The sequence below is a fragment of the Idiotropiscis lumnitzeri genome, chromosome 11, assembly GCF_059441095.1.
Source record: "Idiotropiscis lumnitzeri isolate Australia: NSW breed Sydney's pygmy pipehorse chromosome 11, RoL_Ilum_1.0, whole genome shotgun sequence".
Classification (NCBI taxonomy): Eukaryota; Metazoa; Chordata; class Actinopteri; order Syngnathiformes; family Syngnathidae; genus Idiotropiscis; species Idiotropiscis lumnitzeri.
Window position 1 is genome coordinate 14,889,533 of NC_142401.1, and position 17,218 is coordinate 14,906,750.

General features: G+C 40.4%; 1 protein-coding gene across 1 annotated transcript; it reads left to right on the forward strand.

The window, feature by feature from the left end:
- The first annotated feature begins 5,256 nt into the window (after positions 1 to 5,256).
- camkva (CaM kinase-like vesicle-associated a) lies at positions 5,257 to 16,409 on the forward strand. Its single transcript, XM_088309799.1, has 11 exons — positions 5,257 to 5,402; positions 11,752 to 11,872; positions 11,944 to 12,075; positions 13,268 to 13,342; positions 13,410 to 13,548; positions 13,640 to 13,760; positions 13,836 to 13,911; positions 14,201 to 14,337; positions 14,403 to 14,481; positions 15,039 to 15,126; positions 15,667 to 16,409. The coding sequence occupies exons 2-11, from the start codon at positions 11,778 to 11,780 to the stop codon at positions 15,937 to 15,939; spliced, it is 1,215 nt and encodes a 404-aa protein (XP_088165925.1). The 5' UTR covers positions 5,257 to 5,402; positions 11,752 to 11,777; the 3' UTR covers positions 15,940 to 16,409.
- The last annotated feature ends 809 nt before the right edge of the window (positions 16,410 to 17,218 follow it).

Sequence of the window (17,218 nt, forward strand, 5' to 3'; positions counted from 1 at the left end):
CCGATTAAATAAATAGGAAGCACTTTATTTCTGTAATTCTCTGCACGTGTTTACTTTTTAAAATCATCACGACCACAACATGACTAGAAAATCACAATGTGCCATCACCGGTGAAGTATTTTTAGTACAGGCCAACAGTCTACTCACTTAGGCATCATGTTGGTGACAGCCTTAAACCATGTTAATGTCGTCTGTTTCCTTTTTTCACCCAAAAGTTAGTAAGAACAAACACAAATTAACCATTATAATAACAAAGCATTTCAATAGGAAAATGTTCAAATTTACTGAGAATAACTATGCATGAAGCTTGACAAAGAATAACAGTCATTCCCCGCAATAACAGCAGCCATTTGGAAGCTGGTATCGTTGTTTAATAAAGCAGTTAACCGGCAGCACCAAGACAGGCAGCCTTATAAACTCTGAATTAGCTGAGAAGAACGCAGAGATAAATTACATTTATGGGCAGAGATTAAGTAATCACGAGGATATGAAACTTGGGGCTCAGTCCAGGGAGCTTGAACGAAAAATCAAATTAAATTGCAGATTTTTACCAGTGATTTGTGAGACTTGTGTTTCAAAGTTCAGCTCCGGAGTTGCACAAGTGCATATCTCATGACTTATGAGGTTGTTATCTTCTCCTCTGTGATGCACAGGATGGAATGGAGTGGTTGCTTTGACAACAGATATCATAGATGCACACTGTTCAACGCTATGGACATCCGGTCTCACAATGTTGTGGTAACTATGGTTACCTCAAAGAGCACCAAATGTTCTTCTCCAAAGTGTGAGGGTATCAGCTGTGACACTGCAGAGGCACAACGTTACAAATGGAAGTAACTTCCAGAACTGTATACAAGGATTGGTACAGGGATAAATGCGGGGTTTATGTTTTTCCACTATTAGACCAGTTCCAAGGAGTCTCAATACATCTTCAAAAATAGGCCAAACATGAGGAACTATAACACACTCAAGGTCAGAGCTACTTGTTGAGGAGAGACTCTAAAAAAGTAAAAGTCAACTGAAAAGCGCATGAGCTCTCGCTTGAAGACAGTAAATCCGTGGACAGTAGAGCCAAGGCCAAGTACAGCTTTCGTTGCCATAACAACCAGGGTCGGAGCTAAGGGGCTGCGAGGGGTGAGCGGCTACTGCTTGCAGAAGCAAAGAGGGAGACCAGAAGGTAAAGAAAAGTGAGCCCCTATAAAGACAGTAAATGCTTGGATTGGATTTGCACTCCTGGAAGCAGCACTTCTTCACCAAGCCACCAAACTTTACTCGTCAATCAGTGTAAGTGGTCCGCACATCAAGCATCACACTGTGATGTCCCAATTTCGCAAAATAATTGGGTCCTTTCTCCTAAGTTTTCTTTTTTTGCAGTTGAGTTGTTTGGGTTATAGGTCACGTTAATTGTGGAGTAACTTTTGAAATTACTTAATTTAAGTCATTTTTAATGTCAGAGAAAATTGTTTTGCAAAAGGGCTGCTTAGACTATCATCACTAAGTTCAGCAACATTTGGAGTATGCTGTGTTTCAGCAAATTTAAGTGTTTAACTGTTGTTTTTTTTCCGTTTGTGGTAATTCAGAGTTATTGTGAGTAAGTTAATAACATTTTCAAATGTTATCATTTTTGAGTTCTTCACTTGTTAGGTTTAAAAAAATTGCACCTGACAAGTACACCACGATACAAAAAACTAATACCAAGCATTTTCCCAAAAACTAAAACTAATGAAAACTAACAAATTGATTTTAAAAATTAATAAAAACTAACTGAATTAAAAATTTAAAATAGAATCTAATAAAAACCTAAAATGAAAAAATCCAAAGCTACAATAATACTTTTTAAAACCAGAATCATCCCCCCCGTAGCTTGTTTTTATTGCGATAAAGGAATGTTTTTGTTTGCTCCAGATTTCCTCAAAACTCAGCAATTTTTGAAAAAAAAAAAAAAAACATGTGCATCCTCGTGAAAAAGTATTTATTTGAGGGCTCTTGAATATTGCCCCACCGAAAACTCACTCAGAAGAGTCACCAAGAAAATTTGAAAAAAAAATACCCCCCTGTCACTGTTTCACCGATTGACACAAATTTAGGTGGGCATGTCTATCGTGACAGGAAGCCTGAAAAAGACTCAAGGAGCACTGCAAGAAAACTTAACAGGAGGTTGGGCATATTGGTTAGAAGCAGCTAGTTGGGGGTGAATTTCAGGGCTTGTACTTTGACACACTCCGACTGGGGAATTCACCTAATTGAGCCCCAGTGGAACTCAGGTACATAGACAGATGGGCAACGTCAATTTGGAAAGCATTTTTGCCGACGCCATCGAACGTGAGCGGAGCTTTAGTGTCAAAGATTGATGATAATTTCCAGAATCGGCCATTAAAAATCCCGCGCGAAGGCCCATTCATCGCTGCTTGCACTTTCTTTTTTTTTTTTTTTTGCGTGAGGTAGAAAATGCTGTGCTGTACAACTGCACTGAATAATCATCAGAACTGTTTCTAATATTTGACTGTTTTCTGTTGCTAAATAAGGTAACCACGATACAATATTAAATAAGCTCTAAGAATGACGCAGTACAATAACTCTCTTTTGTTGTGCTTCTAAAAATTAAGCATAATTTGTCTTTATTCAACTGTGTCTCACTACAACGCTGCAGCTTTAACCGATGCTGTGCTGCTTGACGGATGCATCTATTGTAGAAACCTTTGCCACATCTGCTTCATCATTCAGGCTGCAGTTTGCTTTAAGATTGGTTTCATATTTCCCCCCAAATAAATAAATAAAAAGAAAAAAAAAAGAAAACTCCACTGCTGAAAAAAAAACCTGTCAAGGTCTTTCGCTGATGCTTGTCAGAATGAAACATTTAGTTCTTCAGCGGTTTCCATCGCAGAGCTGCTCGCATGCTTTTGGTTGCCATGACAACTAAATTGAACTATATGTTGACTCATCTTTTACATGAGTGAGTATAGAAATGTAGAAAAAGGTAAAATGTATTTCTGAGTCCCATGATGATGTTTATGTTAATCATCACCTGGTACAATGCTTGACAATTGAATAGGAGCACACATACCATGATCAATTCATACGAATAGACGGAATTATGATTTTTAATTACCGATCAGACCGTTTTCCTAGAGCAAAACTAGTGTCAAACAATAGCCAAGTCCTTTGCCATTGCTATGGCGACAAAAATCACACAAGAGTGGTCGTGTCCGCTCGTCGAAGTACAGTTCCTGGAAGGGACTCACTCAATGAAAGGGAGTAGACAATTGCTGGAACTTGTTTTGCACAATCCAAAAGAAATCCATCATAATCAGCTCCTCCCGAACAATGCAAGGTGCAGACAGTTGCTCGAGTCTTCTTCTTTTTTCATCCAAGATGCTGGTCTTAAAACGCAGCTCAATGAAGCACACAAATCTGGAGTCATGATTTATTTTGTATTTTTTTGTGTAAAGTTGTTTATTTTTCATTTCCAGGTGCAATTCTTTCCTAAAATACTCTTAAAGAAGATAGATTTGTCACAGTGATTGACTCCGACCTGCCATATAGGGGATTATAAACTCAACCTTCTATAAAATCAATGCTGATGAGGGGTTCTATCTTGCACTTATAGAGATGAATAGCAAGCACGATCCTCGGGAGGCAGCTAGAAAATGGAAAGTAGGTGGATTTGCAGATAGGTGTGAAGCAGGTTAAAGATGCTCCCTGAGCTGTTTTACCTGTATTGCATACAGCTCTTTTAGAAGCTTTACTCATTGTAGGACAAATACAGGTGCACTTGTGTTACATAAACCAAGGTTTAAGTGACTGCCTACCATCTAAAAATCCCTGCAGATTTTTATCATTCATCCATTATCTATAGCGCTCACACCCTTCAGGGTCACAATTGAGCAGTAGCCAAGTTTTAGCGGGAGCAGCAGGTGGTACACTCAGGGTGGATCACCTGCAGCTAATCATAAAACACAGCCATTTTTTTAGACAACCAACCATGAACACTCACATTGACACCGAAGGAAAATATTCAGACGTCAGAGATCTTAACAACCACACTGGAAGAAAGTATTTAATTTTTCAGTTGTAGAAAAATTAATTAAACTCACCCGATTTTCCGAAAAGAAAAAATAGTCAAATAATGTTAATTCAACACATTTTCTCTTCTGCTTTTCCTCACAAGGGTCGCAGGCATGCTGGCGCCTATCCCATTTGTCTTCGGTCAGTAGGAGGGGGTACACCCTGAACTGGTTGCCAACCAATCGCAGGGCACACAAAGACGAACAACCATCTGGGTTCACAGTCACACTTAGGCACAATTTAGAGTGTTCAATCAACCTACCATGTTTTTGGAATGTGGGAGGAAACTGGAGTACCCGGAGAAAACCCACGCAGGCCAGCTCCACACAGGAAGGACGGAGCCAAAATCTAACCCGAACCCACAACCTCTGCAATGTGAGGCCATCGTGCTAAACAGTTGTCCACCGTGCCACCTGCATTTGTTCAAATTAAGTAAATTCAAAGGCCTTTTTTTCAGTGCATGTTTTTGGGATGTGGGAGAAAGGGAAAACATGTTTTTGTGTCTTCTGTTCGGATCATAATCATTGCCACAGTTTCGGAGTAAGAGGGCAAGCCAGAGTTTGAACCCCACACATAAGGCCGAGCTGAGATTCAAATCCAGAACCTCTCAACTGTGAGGAAAAGTTGCTTTTCACTACCCCACTATGTCACTAAACTCAATTTGATTTAATTTACCCTGGGCAAATGTTCACACTGAATGTACGTATGGCCAGTCAATTGCTTGGCACATACAGACAAACAACCAGTCACAGTCACACCTATAGGAATAATTTTGCATCTTCATGAACCTAACACGCATGTTTTGGAATGTGGGAGGAAGCCAAAGCTGAGAAGAAAAAAAAACACGCAAAGCATGGGGAATACGGTTTCAGAATGGGGGAGGAAGCCGAAGTTACAACGCCACACAGGAGGATCTGAGACGAGATTCGAACACACGACCACTTGCTTGTGAGGCAGACATGTTGACCACTAACTCACTCTTCTGCTGTTCTGAAACTGAAACTAGACACCGTCGTAAACCGAGGACCCCTCGTAACTTGTTTTCATTCATGACGATGAAGCGAGGACGAATGCAGCGCCTCTGACGCACGCAGCAGTCGTGCGTCCTGCGCGCGCGTACCACCCCCTCCTCCTTCCTCGCCGCACAGCTCGCTGCTACACGTGCGCGCTCCCGCGAGCAAGCTGACCTGTTGGAGATGTGACGAGGAGCCTGCTAAATCTGAGCGCTCCACTCTACGTCGAGAGGTGAAAAAAGTGGACTCAAAAGTCGTGCCGGGAAATAAAGAAAACGAGAGAGGGTTGGATACGTCTTACAAAACCGATTCACTTCTTTGAAGGTAAGTGAGCATCATTTGAGCAAAAAAAAAAAAAAAAAAACATATTTCAAAACTATCTACTACTGCATTGCTTGGAATATCAATGTTATTTTGAATAAAAGTAAAAAGAGAGCTTATTCATTTTCTTAATTACTTTGCCCATTGGGCTTCATTTTTAGCCCAAGACTTTGCCAAAACTCCGCGAGCAGGCAGGCTGCTTCTCGGTTTAACGTGTTCACAGTCGCGCAGTGTCCGTGCCTGCGCGACGTTGTCATGACTCGTCATAGTTTCGCACCCGAAAAGTCATCGTGCACCCCGCGAGGCTGCACAATGAGGGATGAGGCGAAAGAGAGAGTGAGAGAGAGAGAGAGAAAGAGAGAGAGAGAGAGCAAACAAGTGCAAGTAGAAGGGAGTTGGGCAGGATTTTGACATGACTGCATTGTGCATCAGTAAAAAAAAATAATTGATGCATTCCCGGTCTAAATCATGATCAGCACTCTTTGCAGTTAGCTAAGTCATCTGCCTACCAGTTCTAAGGTTGTGAGTTCCAATCTCAAGTTTAAATGTTCTCCTCATGTGCTTGTGTAGGTTTTGTCTGAGTAACCTTGTTTCGTCCCCCATCAAACAAGCATAAGCATGTCCTCATAGGTTTGAATGAGTGTCAATGGTTGTTCGTCTTTAAGTGCCCGGCCAATGACTGGCAACCAATCCGGGGTGTACCCAATTGTCTCTCCCCAAAAGTTAGATCCAGATCACCCACGACCCTGATGATAAGCGCAATGGAAAACAGATGGAGTGCCATGTGATTGACTGGCAATCAAGCCAAGGTGGACCGTGCTCCTCCTGCCAAAAGTCAGCTGGGAAAGTCTCCAGTTACAACGAATGTTAACAAGCGCTATAATCTATAAGAATGACTGGATGGATTTTCGTTCTGATTGATTGGCAACCATTCCAGGGTGCACTCCCCTTTTTTTGTCAAAAGTTGGCTGGGATAGACCCCAGCCCATCCATGACCCAGCCAGTATAAAAATAGAAAAGCTGTTGAAATCTGATGAATGGGTGACCAAATGTGGCTCATTTGTATTTACACCACTGCTTCTGTATTTGGCATCACCACTCAGGGAAAGCAGTGTAGTGTGTATTGACTGTTGGCCTCATCTCGCAAAATTCTGCATGAACATTCAACAATAATCACTGATTGTAAAGTTGCCAGAGCTCCTCATTGTTTTGCTGTTATGTAAAAGCTCACGTCGGAGAGCCGCAGTTTTCAGTCCCATCAAGCAGCAGTGATAGGCACGATGCTGTATCGACAGCAACGCGGCCGCATACTGTAGCACTCGGTTACCATGGCAACTAAACAACATCAGAGAGAAGCTGGTCAGAAGAGCCGGTGACGACAGAAGAGGACATGAATGGTCGTCAAAAGGGCCGAGTCACTTTCTCATCTGCGTTTTCATTGCTGTGTAAAACCGACGCCTCCTTTTATTTCTCATACACTCACAAAAGGTATGTTAGTTGGCGCAATTGGCGTTCCGATCAAAAAAATGGAAGCTAAATGAAGCACATTCTTCATAGTCTGGCTCAAACACAGGACCATCTGTCCGGTATCGTCAAGCCTTTGAAGAGGTGCCGTTCTGGCAAAATCTGCTGCTCTGGCACGATGCCATGCAACCAACAAACATGAGCATACAATACAACATCATGACATTTTTTTAAAGAGCAAAATAAAAGGGCAAATGTAGTGGCGGGGAAAATACATTACTATTTTGACTTGGATTATGGTGATAAAACTAATAAAGTGAATATTTACTCAAAATTTCTTTCTCACCCCGCCTCTTCTACTGATGGGCCAATGCCAAGTTGGGCTTTCGTTTTGTGATGGCAGAGGTATTTGTTGAGTTCCGGGTCAAAAAGAAAAAAAAAAGGGAGGACGAACTACAAGGCGCACCCAAGCCCCCATAAAGACTTACAAAATGTATTTTTACTCGTGGATGCAGCACTCCATCACCAAATTGCAAAATTACCATTAGTAAAATCATAATTAAAGTATTTGTATGGAAAACACTTCCCGACTATAAATATGAAACAATTTGAATGAAAAACACGATGTACTGAGTGTTCTACGATGACAAATTCTTACGCAATTCTTAGGCAATTTTCTCAGCTGCTGTATGTTTTATTGACTATAAACTATGGTCTCAACAGAACATAACCGTTTGATCTGGAAGTGTTTTGAATAGCGTATTGAATTTGTTGGTTTCGTTGTCACTTGTAAAAGCATATACTTTTATTGACAGAGTTTGTCAGAAATGCTCACTAGTAGAAACTGTTGCTGTAGAAATCTGCATGGAGAAGTTTCAGAGACACGTGGTTCCATTGTTTAATCTGAAATTAATCAGTGTGTCTGGACATTGTCGTAACTTTTCTTTCACCTTACTTAGATACATCATCATGGGAGAGGAGAGGAGTTAGTATGACAGCAGTTTGTCAAGAAAGTGGATCATGAGAAGAAAGAAATCTTGGAGCTGTTCAAGTTTTTCTTTCGTAACAGGGAAGGCATGTTGAACTTTTGTAAAAAAATAAAATTAAGATGTACTACATTAATAATCTCAACTGCACGTGGGACGCTATTCCGATTGCGTGTGTTTTTTTTTGCAGTTTGAAAGGAAGTATCATTTTTAACGACATGTAGCAGTGCTGAATTGGAACACATTCCCTCATCAAATAATTTTAGTTTGCAAAAATCAGGAATTTCTAAACAATATTCATATCTGACTCCAAAATCCTTAACAACTTGAATGGCAAAGACAGAAGACATGTTTTGCTTTTTTTCTTGATTCTTAAACTATTTATGTTTATATTGTGTATATTATGAGTAACATATATAAGAGAGAATACATTTTTGCCTTTCTTGTTTGTAAACTATATTACATTTGTAGTGACAATAAATTTGATTTTGATGCGGGCATGAGGCGGAGGCTGTTGTGGTCTGCACGGGTGTGGGGATGAGGGGCTGAGAATGGGAGCTGAAGCCAGACACTCTTGACCCATGCGGATAGTTTGACTAGTTTGACTGCCCTTTACGCTCGACTCGCACTTGACATGAAAGTAGGGCCCTTAATTTTGGTTGCTTCCGGCGGGAAAAACGACTTTGTCGTTCCCCCTCAAGGGTTTCCACAATGGATGCAAGTGAATTCCGACATATTAATGAAGAGCTCTTTATTTAGATCGTCCCCAACAGGCACAGATAAAGACGTCTCGAGTCAGCATTACATGCTCTCTGTTGTCGTCTTTATCAAGGAGAAGTGCCTTTATCTGCGAGCTGGGTGAAAGCATTTGGTGGTAGCCTCGTAGCGTAGGCATGATTAATCACTATACAGTACGTGTAATTAGGCAAGCACATTATGTTGAAGTCAAGAGATTTTTCTAGCGCTTGTCATTTAGTGTCACGGGTGAGCAGGAACCCATTCCATCTGGCTTTTGGAGAGAAAAGAGGGGAAAAAGCTCGGAGTTGAACTTTATTCGACGGCTTATAGGTGGTGATATTGGAGGTGACTTTAGCTAAAGAATGAGGTCATTACTATTTTTTTTTCAGTCAATGATTGTCTATGTGCCCCCAAACGGAACTACTCACTCACTTTCCCTGCCGACCTCAGTTGCACAGGCCCACCCCCCGATTTGATCATCCAATCACATTCCGTTTAGGAAGGTCAGAAATGAGAGTTGAACCCTAAGCTCAGAACTGTGAAGCAGACACATGGCTATTATGTTGCTCTTCATATAATTGGTTGTCTTATGAATATGTAACTGTTGTCGCAATAATTTTTGCTGTTCACTGACAGTTCACTGAGTTCTGTTCAGGAAAGAAGTGTGGTTCACTTCCATATCACTGACATGAGAATGCGAGTGAGAATTGTTGTCTGTTGCCTGTGATTGACTGGCGACCAGTCCCGAATGTAGTCTTCCTTTTCAGCTGGGATGGGATAATTGGCATAGCAAGATAATTTGCATTAAAAATAGATGGATGATTGAGTAGCACTGATAATAATCAAGGCACATAATATAAACAAATATACTTCGTATAACAGAAGCCACGGCTGAATTTAGGGAGTGGACACAAAACCTTAATGGTGGCACTTAGGTGCTATCTTTTCAGAAGAAAGCATGCGACACAATCCTTCAGACTAAAGGTGACCAAAAAGTCTTCCCCTTGAGGGCAAAGATGGCTTGCATTATTTTTAGACAAATTCGGAGCTCAATGTTTTTTTTAAGTAGCTTTTGTCTACTCATACCGAACCCAAGGAATGCTTTCCTTTACTTGGGCATTCAGTGCATCTGGAACACAAACAGCGACTTGAACTATTTGAAAGGCATAGAGACTTTACCCCGTTCAGCTACTCTGGGCTGATGCGCAACTGCACTTTATTCTAAGCGATGATGTGCTCCTGGTGTGCTTTTAAAGATTGGTACTCCATAAACATGAATAACCTTTGAGGCATTGGCAGCAATAGCTTACTGCCAAAATGGAGCTCAGGGTGGGCAACAAAAGTCAACGCCATCATGCAGTCCTGTTCCTGCTGCTGTGTGACTTGTATAAAAATTATTTAACAACTGTGTTGCATTAATTTCCGTTTTCAGACAAAAGTGGATGCTTTTTAGTTTCTGTCTTCTGCCCACAAAATGGGCTGAAAAAGGAAAACGGGAGTTTTGTCTTTTTCAGTGGTTCCCAAATTCGGGATAGTCTTGTACCCCTTGACCACAGGATAGTTTTTCTGAGATATCAATAAATCAGACCTCTGACTTTAATTGCAAGTTGGGAAAAAATTCAAAAGCCATTGGTGAATAATTTGAGGAAATTACCAATGGGAAAGATTTATCAGGATGATACTGGGGAACTTGCTTTGAGTCTTGAGCGCTGCAAATGTACAACAACTTTAGTGTAGCCATGATAGAACGAACACCATAACTCTGGAATGATAGCTGAGTAAATAGATGTTCTATTTATGCATTTAACAATTTGTTTTAAATTATGGCTGTCATTGGCAGTGGTATAGACCCAACTCCGATTATAAATGCAAACACACTGAGGCTACTAAATGCTTTTTATTTGCTCCAAAATACAGAATAAAGCATATCTGCAGAGGTATCAGTCTCAGTAATGAGCCCCCATGCGGACCCTCCAATGACTCTCAACCTGCTTGTAAGCAATAAACTATTAAAACAAGCTACTTTGGCAATCCATCTTGCATTTTCATTCCAAAGATTCCATTTCTTTCCTTTATTTTCAGAAGAAACATAATATATGACGGAGCTTTTACAGCCATGAGCAATCTTTTGCTTTTTGGTGGGGTCTCGACTGAGGCTCCAGACAGCAGCGAGCTCAGTCGGATTTCTCTTTTGACTCCCACTCTTTTCTGCTGGCTGCTGTTTCTACTGCGGTGCTTGCCAAGAAAGCGCCTGTTTACCATAAAAGCATACAATATTTAGATTGGCGTGGTGGACTGGATTGTTTTCTGAGAGTAGAGTAAAAACATGGACCCGCAATTAGTTTTTAAAGCCATACACTCGACGGCTTCACTATAGGGAGAACTATCAACTTTGTTGTTATAAATAGTATATAAAGAAAATTATTTCCGTATAAAACAGAAGAATAATGGTACTGCTGTTGAATAGTACTAAAAGAAATAAGGCTATACAGGAGACATTTTGAAATTTTATATTATTTTAATTGCAGTGTTTTTATTAAGGGCGGCACAGTGTTGTATGTTCTTTCCGTGCCTGTGTGGGTTTTCTCCGGGTATTCCGGATTCTTCCCACAATCCAAAGACATGCATGCTAGGTTAATGGAACACTCTGAATTGTCTCTTGGTGTGATTCTAAGTGTGAATGATTGTTCGTCTGTGTGTGCCCTGCGATTGGATGGCAACTAGTTTAGGGAGTACCCAGCCCACTGCCCAAAGACAGCTGGGATTGGCTCCAGCACCCCCCGCGACACTCTCGGCTTGGATAATGGATGGATGAATTGATGATTTTATAAAACAATAGCATTAAGCAAACTTTTTGAATCGCATAGATTTATTATTCTATTCAGTTCTTTTTTATTATAATGATGATGATGATTGAACAATAATTCGGTCATTTTGGTTTTAACTAAACATTTTGTGACTGTGACTCTTACCAGGAGATTCTCCAAAAGGAGGTAGATAATCTGAGTTTTTTGTTTGTTTGTTTAAACTATCCAGTGTGAGTGGAGAAGGCTGCCAAAATGTGATGTTCCTTTTGATGTTCCGTTCACTATGAAATGCGAGGGCCCATTTATTGCTGCTTGCAGCATTAATTTTCCTTGTTTGTGTTTTTTTTTCAACAAGAGATTCCCTGGCTAGGGCAGGAGCTGCCATGCCATTTGGTTGTCTGACACTCGGGGAGAAGAAGGATTACAACAATCCCGCTGAAGTCACCGACAAATATGACCTGGGACAAGTCGTTAAGTCGTAAGTCAGGCTGATAAGGGTCTTAACAGAGAATGTTGCCCAAAAAATATCAACCCCTTTTTCTTTTCCAGGGAGGAGTTTTGCGAGATGTTCCGAGCGAAGGATAGGAACACGCTGAAAATGTACACCTGCAAAAAGTTCAACAAAAAGGACGGCAGGAATGTGAGGAAAGCGGCTAAGAATGAAATAATGATCCTAAAGATGTAAGTGGAGCTCAACTACGAGTCTCACAAAGACACTTTGAGACATTTTTCCAAATACTGCAGAAACCGATGACATGGCAAACTTTACTGAGATTTTATACAATGCCTTAGATCATCAACTCCAAGTCTCTCTCCATTGATTAGTGATTTTTGTACAGTTAACATTTTTCTTCAGTTTCACTATTTGACAGTTGGAGTGTGAAGCAATTACCATACCATTACCATCTGACACAATGATTGTCCTTATAATGGTCATGCTGCCACCAAGTGGGCAACATAATCCAAAGAACACATTTTCCCATTAATTACTGTTGGATAATATTTGTACTTTTCTTCATTCTGGTTACAACTTTCAGGGATGAGAGCAAGTCATTCATCAATTAGGTACTTGGGTGATTATCAGGATTGTGGCAAACTATTCCATATCATTTGTCCTCACTAGGGTTGGGAGCTGGAGTGTACAGGGCACATTCGCATCTATTCACAGTAACATTCACGATTATGGGAAATTTAGAGCCTCCATTTAACCAAAATGCTTTTGGAATGTGGAGGAAGCATGACCTGTAAAGGAACATGAAAATGGCAAATAGGAAAGCCGGTGCTGAGATAACTGTCAGGCGGACGTGCTACTATGCAACGCTAGTAGACAAGTAGCTTGCCTGGATGGAAGTTAATAAGAACAGCAATTTATATTGTCCCAGTGCCATAAATTGTGTTCCCCACGATTAAAACATGCTGTATTACGTTAAGTACTTGAGATACATAACATTTCTATTCAACCAATGACTAACTCATTCTGATTTAGGATTCATTAATAATAAATAATAAATGAAAAAATGCAATGTAAAATTGTCAACTCCTTCAGTTTTTTAAAATAATAAATAGTTTGAAATAATAAAAGTCTTTTTTTACAAATAAATTTAACACTAAACAAATAAACTCAATTGTTAAGCAAAAGAAAATGAAGTTAGAAAATAGAGCTGGGCGATACAGATGAAAAATGTATCGCAATTTAAGCTGAAAAACTTTCTGTCAGCCATGCATGCAGTTGACATCCTGAGAGTGGAACGGCCACAAGCGGTGAAATCGGAGTTATTCTGTATTCCCCACTCCTATACTGTGTTATAAATAGACGGAATCAGTCAAACCTTTGTGCCAATCCCTTCTTTTATTCTACTTTCCCCTTTCACAGGATAAAACATCATAATATCCTCCAGCTGGTTGACGCTTTTGAAACGAAGAAAGAGTACTTTATCTTCCTGGAATTGTAAGTATTTATGATCACCTTGCGAAAACGCAACGAATCTCCTCAGCATTCCAATTTTAATCTGCAGAGCGACAGGCAGGGAGGTATTTGACTGGATCTTAGACCAGGGCTACTACTCGGAGAGGGACACCAGCAACGTTATGAGGCAGGTGCTTGAGGCGGTAGCATACCTGCACTCTCTGAATATTGTCCACAGAAATCTAAAGGTATGGTGCTTTGCTGACACCCAGTGATGAGTGAGGAGCACTTCATAACATCAATTCTCTCTATTAATAAATGCTTGTTCTCCTCACACAGCTGGAAAACCTAGTGTACTTCAACCGCTTGAAACATTCCAAAATTGTTATCAGTGACTTCCAGCTGGCAAAACTGGAACACAGACTCATTAAGGATCCATGCGGGACTCCGGAGTATCTTGGTGGGTCAAGTTTGACATGCTGAACACCTTCCAAAAACTATGGAAAACTATGAGGGTTTTTTTTCTTGCTTTCAGCTCCTGAGGTTGTTGGGAGGCAGAGATATGGAAGACCTGTGGATTGCTGGGCAATAGGGGTCATCATGTACATACTGTAAGTACCACCGATCAGGGATTGGAAGAACTAATAGATCGTTAGGAATTTGGTCAGATGTATACTCCTGGTGTCGGCTTTCTATGGCATGAAAGAGTTATGGGCGGCACAACAATCAAACGCTTGCATAGGGAAAACAGTTAATCTCAAAGCTATTTGTGGCCTAACAATCACACATCTGTCTTTTTTTTTTTTTTTTAAACATCATAAATTGAAGTTATTAATTTCTCCCGATGATCAATAAAGTTAAGTGATCGACTTTTCTTTTTTTTTTTCGCTAATGCAATAGCTTGTCCGGTAACCCTCCCTTTTACGATGACACCGACGAAGATGACCCTGACAATCGGGACAAGAACCTCTTCCTTAAGATTTTGTCAGGGGACTACGAATTTGACTCGCCATACTGGGATGACATTTCTGATTCTGGTAAGCGATTCCAGTCTTTTTGTGTTGTCGAGCTGTCAGTAGTTCACTGCTGGTTGTCTTTTCAGCTAAAACCTTAGTGGCGTCTTTGATGGAGGTGGACCAAGACCAGCGGCTGACTGCACAGGAGGCTATTGCCCATGAATGGTACGAAAGACAGATTTTAAAAATGGGGGGTGCCCACATAAGGTGTGTAAATTCTAAAAGAGGCTGTTCGTCCAAATATATTCCCAGCGCGAGAAATTCCTCGAGGTCTGCTGTCCTGTCTGTTTTCCACCTTTCCCTGCTGCAACACACCTGATTCAAATGATCAAATGTGTTCCATCTCTCCTTGCTGCAACACACATGATCTTATAATCAGCTGGGTCTGATAACGATCCTGATCATTTTAATCAGGTGTGTTGCAGCAGGCAGAGTTGGAAAACAGGCAGGACAGCGGACCTTAAACAAAAGGATTGAAGACCCCTGCTGTAGAGGTCGGTAGTTACCACTATGATCATTAAATCTGAGAGAAATAAATATTCAACTGATTTAACAATTATGAATGAAAATAACTGTTAACAAAGCCAACACCATTGGATAATCTCTTTAAGACACCCAACAATCGGGCCTTCACTGTCTTTGATCAGAAAAGACCATAAATGCTCACATTATTGTCAATGTAATTGTGTGGACTCTGCTTAGGATGTGTTGTCTTTGCACAGGATTTCTGGGAATGCTGCTTCAGATAAGAACATCAAAGATGGTGTTTGTGCACAAATAGAGAAGAACTTTGCAAAAGCCAAGTGGAAGGTATAAATTCCTATATTTTAGGGCTGTCCATAGATCTCCATTCTGAATGCACATTACAAGATTATTTTTAAAGTTTTCAACATGTTAACATGAGAGTGGCCAAATATGTTTGCTTTATGAAAATACTACATTTAAATAAATATTGTATTGTTTAATTCATTGATACAGTAAGCTAATAGTAATTCATAAAGCGTGCGATGCTTATATTATACAGTTAAAAAGAATAGAAAACATTGAGATCACTGATTTGTATTGACCTAAATTTGCAAAGAATTATTCTGCAATTGCATTGCATGTTGAACATTGATTAAGCAGTTACAGCACATTTTAGTTTTCAAATTAAGAGTAAAAGAAAAGGAGAAAATGGAAAATGAGATTGACATCTTTGGGATGACGAAGCTAACGCTGGTTATGAGTTGGTATTAGTTAGAGATTAGTTTCATAAATTAGTTTTTTAATTTACTGTTTTCAATGTTTTTGTTGTAGCTGTTGTGAAATGGGCTTTAAAAATATTTTTATTTTATTGTGTGTTACTCACAGAAAGCTGTTAGAGTCACCACCCTCATGAAGAGGCTCCGGGCGTCCGAGCAGGGGGATTCGGGAGCTTCCGGAGTTGATGCCGGAGCACCCGCAGGCACCGCTGCCACACCGGTAGCGGCAGGCGGTGGCCTTGGCCTTGCTGCCAGCCTAAAGGCAGCTCTTAGCGCAAACACTCCCGACACACAGACACCCGCTACGCCTGCGGAACCTCAGCCGAGTGCAACCAGAGCAGAGGAGAAGCCGGACGAACGGTGCAATGGTGATGTTCTCTGAAGAAAAGAAGGAGTGGGAATTCACGTACACAAAGAAGAAGATTCCTGATGACGAGCAAGCACATGAGCAGTACAGTCAATATGGTTGGCATAACCTTGTGGTGTTTTTGTTGTCCTATCCGCTGATTTAGCCTGTGAGGCATTTCATCAATTTTGCCTTCTGTACTGATTGTTCTGTAGTATTCGCCACTCTCTTGTTACTTTGTGTGCAGGTCCCTTTAAAAAAATATATATACACGTGGTTCTAAGTAGCTCCACTTTTGTGCTCCCTTACCCCCCTGACCACTATACAAATGTGACGTGGAATTTAGTGAAGTCAATTTCATCTTTCGTCAACAACGGACTGTATGTATATGTAAATAGCGTGTATTTGTTTCAAACCAATGGCTAGTGGTACGCTTCAGATTACAAATCATGCTGAAGAGGTTTAATTCAAAAAATAAAAAAGAATTTAATTCGTAAGAAACCTAATGCAAACAATAGCAAGATTGGTAGAATTTGTCAAAAATGTTTTACCCTCCTGTTATGGTATGGGTTAAATTGGCCAATTTAAAAACACTAGAAGTTGTGTTCTGTCTGAACATTTTACTAAGCTAAGTGTAATCATCATACAATGTACAATGCAGGTTGTCATTTTCAATTATTTGGAAGTTGAGTCACAATATTAATTTTTTTGTTGTTGTTGTTTTCTCTTTTCTATTTTTTAGGGGGGATAAGTGAACATGCTGCAGGTCAAAGTGGCCGAGAAACATTATTGCAGTCCCTTAGGTGGGGTGGGTGAATTATGTCAGTTTAACGGTACCTGCATGGGCGGAACATTGGCACTTATAGAATAGGAATGCCTTTAAAATTTACATCAGTTCTAAAATTCGACCCTAAAAGAGATTTTTTTTTCTATCTCCTCTATGTCACAAGAAGGATGCAAAAGCATTGCATTGTCAGTTCTATTGTCTAAAACAGCAACCAAGCGCCACCAACACATTAACCTCTCTTTTCCACTTCAACCTGTGAAAGTTTAAAAGCGTTCTGCGCAATATTTTGATTTATTGTCATCAAACGTGAACTGATATGATCACCTCCACAAATTCAAAAATACCCTGCAGATCTCTTCTCCACTGTGGTGGCGTTAAAAACAACACTAGTAAAGGATTAGCTTTCAGTCGCTAAACAGACAAGGTTAGCGGAACATCTTATTATAGCTTATACATGTGGCTCTGTGCCATCCAATACGTACACCATAGGCCGACTCCACAGTCAAGTGTGGCCGCACTGGAGGTATC

What these genes read in the sequence shown, in the direction of transcription:
- camkva (XM_088309799.1), top strand. Translation starts at nt 11,778, where the DNA reads ATGCCATTTGGTTGTCTGACACTCGGGGAGAAGAAGGATTACAACAAT. An exon ending in CTGGGACAAGTCGTTAAGTC is followed by an intron (nt 11,873 to 11,943) that starts GTAAGTCAGGCT and finishes TTTCTTTTCCAG; the next exon opens with GGAGGAGTTTTGCGAGATGT. An exon ending in TTGTCCACAGAAATCTAAAG is followed by an intron (nt 13,549 to 13,639) that starts GTATGGTGCTTT and finishes CTCCTCACACAG; the next exon opens with CTGGAAAACCTAGTGTACTT.